At 38.9% G+C, this 11496-nt stretch overlaps 1 protein-coding gene across 5 annotated transcripts in view; it reads right to left on the minus strand.

Moving 5' to 3' along the window:
• LOC149168145 (ubiquinone biosynthesis protein (Protein of unknown function, DUF547)) overlaps nt 1-11137 on the minus strand; it is a 46119-nt gene extending 34982 nt beyond the window's left edge. Inside the window, exons 1-12 of one of the 5 annotated variants that reach the window (XM_089428135.1) lie at nt 10944-11137; nt 9476-9756; nt 9245-9335; nt 8981-9061; nt 8447-8563; nt 8009-8257; nt 7745-7858; nt 6901-7400; nt 6589-6688; nt 6083-6142; nt 5875-5967; nt 5672-5791 (exon numbers count right to left, since the gene is read on the minus strand). In XM_089428135.1, the coding sequence (XP_089284261.1) occupies nt 5672-5791; nt 5875-5967; nt 6083-6142; nt 6589-6688; nt 6901-7400; nt 7745-7858; nt 8009-8257; nt 8447-8563; nt 8981-9061; nt 9245-9335; nt 9476-9549 (1599 nt within the window). In that variant the 5' untranslated portion in view covers nt 9550-9756; nt 10944-11137. Of the gene's footprint in view, nt 1-5671; nt 5792-5874; nt 5968-6082; nt 6143-6588; nt 6689-6900; nt 7401-7744; nt 7859-8008; nt 8258-8446; nt 8564-8980; nt 9062-9244; nt 9336-9475; nt 9757-9880; nt 10098-10569; nt 10588-10629; nt 10649-10939 lie in introns of those variants that run through there. The other 4 variants (XM_089428134.1, XM_089428138.1, XM_089428137.1 and 1 more) reach the window with 4 other exon arrangements.
• Between the last annotated feature and the right edge of the window lie 359 nt (nt 11138-11496).

Here is an 11496-nt window from a genome sequence, read left to right on the forward strand (position 1 = left end):
TGAGTATGAGAATTGTGCAGAGAAATGTGTTAGTGTGTTGAACTATGACTGAGTTATGTTGTGTATGATGCTCATGGGGATGAGAGTTCCAATTGAATATACGTATGAGCATAGAGATTTTCCATAGCACAGAAGAGTATCTGTGTAAGCTAGATATGATAAGTCCCCATATGAGAGAGGATAATTTCCTTGGTTTATAAACCAACCATTGATTGCAAGAAGTGGCATAACTTGCGGGTGATGTTTGCATGAAGAGAGCCTAGAGATGTCGAATATATAATTGTTGTGGAATGCATTGTATAGGTTGCCATCCTCATGCTACAGATTGAGAAATATGGAGTAGATGCATTCATGCAAACTTGTGTTCTGTAGCATCCAGTTTCTTGACCTAAAGAAGAACAGATTGTGGAAAATATGCAATTGTTATAGCTTTGAAGACTGAATCCTAAATCTTGTGTAGTTCTATTATGCAGTGGAGGCTTGACGAGTCTACATTTCTTAACCTATGTAAAGTAGCATCCAATCGGATGAGCTATGAAAAAAAAGGTTGTAGAAGATATGCAACTATTGTATATTTGAAGACTGTGAACCCTGAATCATGTGTAGTTGTATTACACAATGGAGGCTTGAATAGTCTGCATCCCTAGCTCTACGTAGAAAGCCTAAATTTCACTGCAAAAGTACCCTAATAAGGGAGGGGAGGTGGATCCTCTTGCATCATTCAACAATAAACCCAATGAAATCAAGCATATCAAATCCAACATATGTTTTGGGGTTGGTATTGCCAACCATTGGATATGACAACGAGTGTGAAAAAAGATTGGTTGGAGAAGTAAGGTTGATTCCAGGCTTCCTATCCTCTAACCTTTTCCAAGTTGACATAACATGCACTGTGGATCTCCTTCAAAGAAGTTTTGTCATTGATGTCCAAAGTCAACTAACTAAAAAGCCAAACAGAGGCATCTAAGCTCTAATACCAATGATTGGGGAACAAATAGGATCTAGTATTTGCAGGAAGGCAACCTATCAATCTACACAGATTAAAATGTCTAAATTGTGGAAGCATTAAGCGAAAATTGTGTTGAACAAAGCAAATCAATGGTATTGTAAATTGAATAAAGTATAATCATGCAAGGTTTCGAGTGACCAGAGACTTAATTATAGATGTGTTCTTACAAAGGGCACAAATATACTATGGATTAGAAAGCAACCAATCTTATCATAACAATAGTGTGCAGTGGAAAGCTCTGTAAACAACTTAAGAGAATATAATTAAACAATGCCCACATGAATAATGTAAAGAACTTATTTGAGTAGTATAAGTGTGAGTAAAATCACAAAATAGCTAGGAAACCGGATTCGTCCTAAACCCCCTGCGAATCCCGAATCTGGCGAATCCGACACGATTCGGTCCGGATTCGTGTCCAAACCACAGGACACGTCGTGTCCGAGGGCGTGTTGCAATTTTCAGGGGCGTGTCGTGATTTTAGGACACGTGTCCGGTTTCCAGGACTCGCTAAGCTCAGCGCGGGTATGAAAAGGGCGCGTTTGCTCATTAATATTTTCATTTGGTAAGTGATTTGTGCTGTTGCAGCAAGGAGTAGAGCATTTTGGCAGCTTCATAATCAAGTCTAGGCCCTAGTATTGATATGCTATTCATGGTAATGTTAAATTCTTAAAGTAAAAGTGACATTCTCCTTAATCTTCATTTTCATCCTTTTACTTAAATTTTTAACATTACCATGAAATGACTCAGGATGTTGAGAGTGGTTCCGGCCTCATTGGATTTCATATGGAGAAAGTAGAATTTTAGATTTCATTCAAAATCCAGCAGACTTATCAGTTTTTCAGGATTTTACGATTGGGGGATTGCAATGTTTCCATTGAATTTTGTCATGTATTAGGGTATGGAACTCGTATTTAATCAAGAGCACCAAACCAAGAGCTTCTGAATATGTCGCTCCCGCTCCCGTTTTCGCTCCCACTCCCCGCTTTCACTCCCGCTCCCAAGTAACACTGTTCCTGATGATATGGATCTGGACACCATTGTTGAGTTGGCATTGGCCAACATGGATCTCAATGATCCAGTGCTAGAGCCTGTTAGATTTGATGACTTAGAGGGGTCAGCCTCCATACCAGCAGATGCAAAGGCGACTATGGATACAGGGGAGGAGGAGGATGTAGAGGAGAGCAATGGGGACCATGATGATGGGGACGGTGATGCTGATTCTGATGCTGATTGATGCCTTGAGGCTTGTATACCTGTAGTTGTTTTATATTTTCTATTTCTATTTGCCATTGGCATTGCACCAACACTACCTATGTAACACATTTTGATTTGATGACTTAATGAGAAAACTACAGTTGTCAGTGTGTTTATCTTACTATCTTGTAGTTGTAAGTTGTCTTTCAGTTATGAATTATGAATCATGATTTAAATTTTTAATAGATTTATCATTTATGTGACCAGTACCACTGACATTTATTTGAATTTTGTATGTACTATGCATGCTAATAGCTATAGATGAAGATCTATGTTTGAAATCAATAAATTTGTATCATTAATTAAAATTTGTGTAAGAAATATGATAATATCTAATTTTTAATATATATATATATATATATATATATATATATATATATATATATATATATATATATATATATTTTTAAATATTATATATATATATATATATATTATATATATATATATATATATATATATATATATATATATATATATATATATATATATATATATATTTTTAATAAAATAATATATAACGTGTCCTGTTCCGGGGGGTCAGCGTGTCCCGAATCCGACACCACGAATCCCGAATCCTACGTGTCCCGAATCCCCGTGTCAGGTGACTTAGCAAAATAGTAAACAATAATTCATTCAACCATAAAAGCCTCCCATGAATATCCACTAAGAGATAAGATATTGGCTCAATCTCTCCAATCTATTTCCAATTACAGAGAAAGATACAAACTGAGTTGCGTTTATGAGGGAGACGAGGAGATATCCTTGTGTAGAGATGAATGTGAGGCAACTTGTGCTAGTCCATGATGATCAGATACAAAGCTTTAAGATGATCTAACTAACAGGGTACAATGATACATATGATTCACATGCATAGAAGATGACTTAATCACTAATCTATGATTCATCCAAGGTGAATCCTAACAATCGACCTTGAGCACAATAAACAATGTCAGCAACCGTCCCACTCCCTATTTTCAGATCAATTGTTACAAGTGACAACTTGGTCCAAGTTGATCACTGCAATGGGCATTGGTCTAGATCCATACTTGACCTGGTCATGTATGATCAGTTATATTTGATTTTGTGTGGATCTACTACGCTATGAGATGGAACTAAGGTGGCTAGCTGAGTTGTCATCACAGTTGCACAAGGAATTTGACATTAACACAATTATTGAACTTGACATGGGCACAAGAGGTCTAACGTTGGTGCACTGACTTAGCTCTAGAAAAGAAGCTATATCTTAGTCAATGGCCCAAGATTGAACCTTGCACTAGCATAGGACAGCTAACACTGCATTGCTGCACATTGCATAGATCAAAGGGGTAGGGTATCCTAGTTTGGTTCCAACCACTCTAAAAGAATGGCACATTCACTTTTAATCTTTCCTTCTAAGGTTCCCCGGATCTAGGTGGCCCAACGACCCTAGGCCACTCCAAAGCTCACAGCGCACAGCCCCCACATGGCTCATCCTCCACACCAAGTGGCATTCACTCCCCCTCCTACACACTAGTTGCCCTCGTATGGGACCTCTCTACTCTCGTGCCCCATTATTAATTTCACCATCCCATGTTCATTCCTCTCGCCAACCTGCATTCTCATTCTGACATTCTCCTCTGCGCTCTTTCCGGCTTCGTGTCTGCAATTCTGCTCTGTGTGACCAAGAATCGCGATAGGGGGAGAGGTCGGCACCCTGGCAAAGGGAGAGGTCGAGGGTGCCCCCCAACCAATTTCAATGATGCCACCATTGCCACCATGTTTGACAACAAGATTCCCGACTCCGTACGCAGGGAGGTCCTACCCATGGAGGAAATTGAACTACGCAAGGGTCACCCAACGCTTTGGGCACTCAAGAACCTCCTTGCGCACCAGTTGAAGGAACGTGCCCAAGAGAAAATGAAAGCGGTTGGCTAGATAGCTGAACTCTCCACTCACCAAAGTCATGGTGTCTCCTCTCTCAGGCGACTTGCCAGAGACCTGCGTCTGGAATTCCCACCCAGCATTCCCTCCTCTTCCCCAGCTCCTTCCCCCTCCCACTCTTCCTCGGTTGACCCCTCCTCCCCGCCCTTTCCTTGCGCCCCTGTGGCTCATCCCCCTCCATCCCAGGCTCTCGTCCCCTCGGTGGTTGATGTTGCCTCATCTCCTTTGCGCCCCAACCCTTGGGGCTGCTACATTTTGGAGGAGCACCCGGCAGACACAAGCAGCATGCAGGTTCATGGCATTGCCCAGGTGCAATGCAATTCCAGTGAGGCCACGATGCAGTTTCAGTGTGGCATAATTTAGCTCTTGACAACATGGAAACTCTTAGGTCGGTTTTTCCACCACATTCTAGTCTCTCTGCAGGTCACTTCAGTTCCATCTCTGTGAAGGCGAACAACTCAGAGCCCCATGGCTCTTTGGCTCAATTATGCACCATTTTTTGGCACATTGTGCATCATTTTGTTATTTCATGCAGTAAACATGTATTTTCTACTCTCAGAAGCATGATTTTGATCAACATTTGTCTTGTAATGCAAACTACAAAACTGCAAGGCTCTGGTTTCTCCTTCCTGGGACAGAGTCCTTCCGCTCTCTATCTTTGGTTTCCTCCCTCAGAGGTAGAGAATGCTTGACTGCATTTTTTGTAACTTCTCGCTTGTTAATATAATGTGAATACAATTGCTTACAAAAAATGTTTCCGAGTAACTTCATTTAGCACCAACCGGTCAAAAAGAATGACACATACAACTTTAGTGGCTCCTCAAGGAGTAGAATTTAAAGAATGGCACATTCACTTTTAGTGCTTCCTTTTAAGGGTAGGGTACCTTCATTTGGCACCAACTACTCAAAAAGAATAACACATACACCTTTACTGTTTCCCCAAGGGGTTCGACTTTTATTTATTATAATATCTCAAATTAAGGAAAGATCCATATTTGAAAATCTGATTGCAGCCATACACTTTCATGCTGTAGAATTTCCCTTCTTTAATCCTTGACAATGATTGCATATGTACAAATACCTCCTTTCTTCTGCTCCAGTTATCCCCTTAAATTGTTATAAAAGGTGAAAAGTAAACAAGAAAAACAATCACTAATACTGCCTTTAAACCACACCCTCCTTTTGAATTCATTACAAATATTACGACTTACAGTGACTTTAACTTCCCGCTTCTTTTAAATACCTATAGGACATTAGAGGTAAACGACAAGACTTATCACTCATTCAAGCTTAAAAACACTCTCTACTTTCCAAGTTGCTTACAAATGCAATGATATTGACTGTGCCAGAACTTCATTTGTTCTGTTTTATTCACACCCTTCCACTTTGATAACATTAGTAAACAAGAATAGTTATGATTTATGCAGGGTTCAAGTCACTACTAGTTTTAAGTTGCTTAAACATATAGTAATAAGTATTGCCTACCGCTGGACAAGAAAGAACTCCACAGCTGAGAGCAAAGGTAACGAGTGGCTCAAAGTGATCAATGACATATTGACTTTGCTCCTCTGAAATCTTCAACTTGTGAAGCGCCAAAAGTAATGCCTAAACAAATGATTGTTGTGGTTAGGTATCTTTTAGTCTAGACAAATCAATAAAGGTCTACTGCTAAAACTGAAATTGCATACCATTTGTGGCCGGTGTATAGGAGGTTTCATTCTCAAAATAACATATTCAATAGTAGCAGCATTAAAAGAGTGCCCGCCAACTGTGTAAGCTGCCTGTGAAAAAATAATAAGCGATGTCAATCTTCCACAGAAACTAGCTTTTATTGTATATTATAAGAAAGCTTAGAACATTGTTAAAACACCCAAAAGCACATATTGGTAGCCACACCTTCTGCATGAGCGCAAAAAGCTTCAATTCACTTCTTGGAACTCCATATGCAAGGTAAGCCTGCCAAAATAATTTCAATCAAACCTTCACAAAAGGGATTTACTTAGAAACTATGATGGTATCAAAACATGCAAAATTTTGATATTTGTAGTCACGAAAAAGGTTCATTTTCAAACATAAAATATAATAAAATCAGAAAATATGAACCGAACACCTCATGATACCCTGTATAAATACTACTCAAACCCCACAACAATTTCACTTGGCACCAAATATGGCTAAAGAATTTCCTATATAGAAATATCTCCATGGCATACACCACCACCAACAGCCCCCTTCCCAAAAAAAATGAGAGAGAGAGAGAGAGACTTAACAAATATAAAAGGCATCAATTATAGTGATATGGACTGGAATTGTTCTATCAAAAAATACTTAATCCCCTAGCCCAAAATAGAGGAAGCACTTGCTTCTCAAATAAATTGTCAAACCACCAATACTGTACATACATGCATCATTAAAGCATTATAGATATTGATCCAAAACGCAAGCTTCTCTTCGTGATTCATGCAGCCAGGATTCACTTTCGCTAATTTCTCAACCAACAATCTGCAAAATCAAAATTATAAATGTTTCAGGCCCAGTACGCCAATTCGTTCATGTGTATCATGTATGTAGCATTGAGCATGTAGTTAGTTATCAAATTTTGAGAGAGTAGGGAATATCTTGCAATGTGTAATATATATTATATCTACAATAAGACATTCAACAAAGGGTTCAAAGATGGTTCACAGAGGGGAAGAAGGCAGTATGGCACAAACCTAAACTTGCGTAGAGCTTCAGCAGCATATTCAAGCTGTTCTTTCCCTACTGACATCCAAGAAACCTCCATTGCTGAGCTGTATTTTCCAATATCAGCCCACCGGAGCTTCCCACGGGTGCTGTAAGGATCAAAAGTGCTTTCTGTCCCCAAGACTTCCTCCATAACCTGGAAATCCACTGGTGGACTTCTTGCAAATGAGAAGAAAGATGATGACTCAGAAAATGATGATAGTGAAGTAGTAATATGCCCTAAAGGAGATCTGGGAGAATGGGTTCTTGCAGCAGGTGAGAACTTGGAAGAGACCGTTACAGGGTCTGCAAGATGGATGAAAATATCTTCCATGCATCGCACCATTTCTTGAGAAAGTTGATTTGGGTTTTGCCAGAGATCTTTCGTAAATTTCCTTTCACTAAATATTTCTTGTTTAACATGCTGCACTGATAATTTATGTGTTAAGTTATTCTGAAAACTTCTTGCTCTCCTTGAAGCTCCCGTCTTCTGATAACAGAAACCCAGAAAAACATAGGCATAATCAGAATTATCATTGAAACTTCTATTTTCACCTTAACATTCTTGGAACTCTAGTCTCAGTTCAGATTGGAAAAGAAAACAAATCAAAGGGTTCTGTCCTAATGTTCAAACACAACATCCAAGCTTCTATGTATTTACAACATGAAACCAAAAAGGAAATTAACATTTTGAAGTTCTAATCTCAAGTCAGATTGAAAAGGAGAATATTAAAAAGGGCTCTGGCCCAATACTCCAACAGGAAACACTAGACCCTGTGTATTTGCAATTTACAATGTCAAACAACAAAACTAGAAAGCATATTACATATTTACCTCCCTGGCAGAAAAATTTCGTTTTGAGCTCATAGACTTGAGACAGGAATCATGGTTGGGTGGGGGTGGTAATAAAAAATTGTCACTTGACGAGCAAACCAAGGAGGATTCTCGCTGTTCAAGACAGAAGCAAAACAATTGAGTTAGGTAGAAAATCATGAACAGGACCAATGAAGAAAGAAATTTAACCAACAAGACTACTAAGAAATGAAAAATAAAATAATTTTTTAACAACATACAACTGGAGAAACACAAGAAAATTACATCAAGTAATGAGTGTCTCAGGTGATCCTCTGCTTGAAGATACAAAGATGAAAATGCCTGGTCCTTTAACTTGTCCGAGGAGGAAAATGCCACTGGCGGTGACAATGATGGTAACTGTTTGAACCTGTACTCCAGAAGACGCCGTTCATTGCGTTCCTGACTTAGTTGGTACTGCAAAGAGCCTGTTTCCTCCTCCAGCTTTGTAATGGTAATTTCCAATAAGGCAATGCTGGCCAACAGCTCTTGAACCTACAATTTTCGAAAGAAACAAACCAAAATGAAACCAGAAAAGAATCAAATACACTGAAAGGAAAGTCATTTATTATGTCAATTTTTACTTAGCCTAGATATAAAATAGGACACAAAATTATAATGTGCAATAACTAAATTACGGACACCATTGCATACGAAATAGATAAAGGGATAGGAAAAAAATACATCAATTGGCAGATGACAAGGCAAGTTGGGTAAAGTTCCAGCATTCTCATGAATAGCACTTTCTAGTATGACACGCAAATCAAGTTCTTCTTGCAGTTGTTTTTGCAGTTTTTGAACCTGAGATCATACAAGTTTATCAAAAGGATGTACATTAATAACCCCAAAGATATCAGACAATATCAAACAACGGAGATCTCCTGCTAATTCACCACAGTTGGCCTCGGCTGAAACTTTGAAAGGATGACAAGCGAAGCAAGAAATTGCCAACGAAGAACTAACCACTGCTCAAGCAGCAGCAGGCTGTTGGGAAAAATATTCAATAATTCATGAGTCAAGGAGAGTATGGTCTGGTGGATCTGCTGCAGGAAGCCCCTCCCAGATGGTACAGTCTCATTTTTCACATCAGATTAGAACCCATTGTGGAGGACGTAACCATTCAGAATTGACTTATTTGGGCAGTTTCCAGGTATATGTGTATAATTAAACGAACTCAAAACAGATACAAGTTTTAAATGGGAAGGATAAATAACTCACATCATCTTCAAGTTGACAATGGTAACAATTAAAATTGCTGCCGCTCTTACTTTGTTTCGATTCATCTTCAGTTTTAGCAGCCTGAAAATTTCATTAAATCATGAATAACTCTCTCCCCCTTCTCACAAACACACACACAACACTTCCGGTCTTCAAAGAACATTCTACATGCTAATTCAATTATATATTGATGTGTATGTGTGCATATAAAGAAAAACTCATGTTGTTACCATCTTCACCCAGAAAACGTAAGCATTATCTTACCCCTAAATCAGTTAGTTCTCCATAGTTGAATTCATCTTGCAGAGGCAACTCCTGTAAAAATGGCCATCCTCTTTGTTGTTTTTGAGAATGCCTGGGAACAGAGTTTCGATATTGAATTAGATGGTATACAAAAATCCCAGTCAATCAAATACAGGTATTTGAAGAAAACAAAAACAAATTAAAGCAAATGAATATGAAAATAACACCAAATTTGAAAGAACGAAATCTTACGCTTCCACCATTGGCCCTGCACTTGGGAAGGTGTGCATCATAGAGGCAAAGACTTCAGTCTTGTGACAGAGCATTTGCAAAGAAATAGATGAAATTACAGGATGAAGACTTGAGCACCACAAGAGTTATTCTGATTCCAATTAGAAATGAAGTGGTGGTTTCAAAAAAGCTTTTCACATCGCGGACAAAGCCATCCATACGGCCTCGCTTTAGCTTTCGACACGTAACATCCTATTATCAAAAACATGCTTGCTCTTTAAACGCCCCCGTTGAGCAGATACCTACGCATTCGAAATGAAATGAAGCCAGTCAGATCTCTACTCATCCTTTATTGACAAAAACGGCCTTACTCCCCTATTTACAAAAGTTTGACAGCAAGTTCGCGAACCCAGACAGAAATGATACCGCACAAGTAAAATCCATTAAAGCTAATTAAAGTTCGCCGTGATATTGAAAGCTACGGTTAAAGATTTGTCCCTTCCAAATGATGCTGCAAGATAACTATCGGCGGTGCCCGGAAAGCTCGCCGAAAGCCTTTTCCTTTAGGAAGCACGGAAAATAAGCAACCTACTCAGTTCAAAAGAAAAAAAAATTCGCTTTGGTTTGCAGATATGGACAGCACTGTTGTAAAGTGCTTCGTATTCACGGGCTATTCTTAAAATAAGAGGAAAAAGGAACCACCTCGACAGTGATCCGCCGGTTTTCTTAAGACTTCAAGTAAAATACTACTAGTAAATTTGCGGGTTTCCTTTAAAGATAGTAGAATAAGCTATCTATGAGATTTTTTACCAGTTTTCTGGAAGACTCCTACAGTTAGTCTTTCCCTATTTTAACCATGGTAGCGAATAGGATATCCGCGGGATGCACAAAACAGTAACCAGTCCTATCTTATCCTATAAAGCCTCTAGAAAGCAGGCTATAATCTCAATGTTCCTTGCAATTTTTTTCCGAAATAAAGCTACAGGTTAAATCTGCGGATTTCTTACAGCATTACAGAAGGGAAGCAGAAAATTCAGTTCGTTTACTGTTTCTTACAAGCACGAAAAAATAGGCAATCTATGCAATCGCTTTTAGAGAGTTTTTAAAGATCTCACTAAGCATATAATCCACACGGATTCTTTTCCAGGTTTCTCCGCAAATTAGCCAGTGCGTACCCGGCAATATGTTATGCAAGGGATACGATCTCTGCACTCATTTTCTGGATTTCACATAAATGTATGACAAATAGCCAATCTATGCCGTTATTATGAAAGATAACCTTCCGTTATCCGAATTTTCTCCAAGTGAATACTGTGCAAAGAAAACAATCATACAATACATTGTCTTATTTTTTCCTTATCTTTTTCGGCAAAATAGCCAATCTGCAGAGCCATTTTCCGTTTTTTTCCTTGGCATTTAAGGTCTCTGTGCCGTCGGGAGTTGGCTATTGTTAGGAGTATCAAGTGGAAACGAAGATAGCATTACCTACTTGTCTTGCTGCTGAAGCTGATCATCATTGAGCGCAACAGATCAGGGAAACAATCTTTCAATGGCTTAAGGCTCCTCTATAATCAATGAATCCTGTTTGGTGCTTCGCCACACACAATGCCGGGGGGAATCACCTTCCTTTGAAGGTTCAAAGAAAGATAGCCGGAGCAGGCAGTGGGGTACTACTAATTCAGAGTAAAATTACAGCTTTAATTTAATTTTAAAAAGATAGTAAATTAAATGTATACCTTTCCTAGGAATAATAATAAAATAATAGAATAAGGATGCAGGAGTTAAACCGAGGGGTTGCGGATCATGTGATGATTTGTCAGCAAGTACTTAGACCGAGGGTGACATTTTGAGACTCAAATTAATTTTCGCTCTAATGTTTGTGTTGCATCTTTCCTTCCATTCATTATCAATAGAATAGTTAAGTGTGGCAGCTGTTCTTGGTGGGGTGGGACATACAGCAGACACCACAGGCCCCTCCCTCGTCTCTCTTTGTTTTCTTGGTAAATTCATACCCCCGTTCCATCACCTGCCCTGTTAAAAGG

The sequence above is a fragment of the Pinus tabuliformis genome, chromosome 4_2, assembly GCF_031772625.1.
Source record: "Pinus tabuliformis cultivar Carrire ecotype Pingquan chromosome 4_2, CPIR1, whole genome shotgun sequence".
Classification (NCBI taxonomy): Eukaryota; Viridiplantae; Streptophyta; class Pinopsida; order Pinales; family Pinaceae; genus Pinus; species Pinus tabuliformis.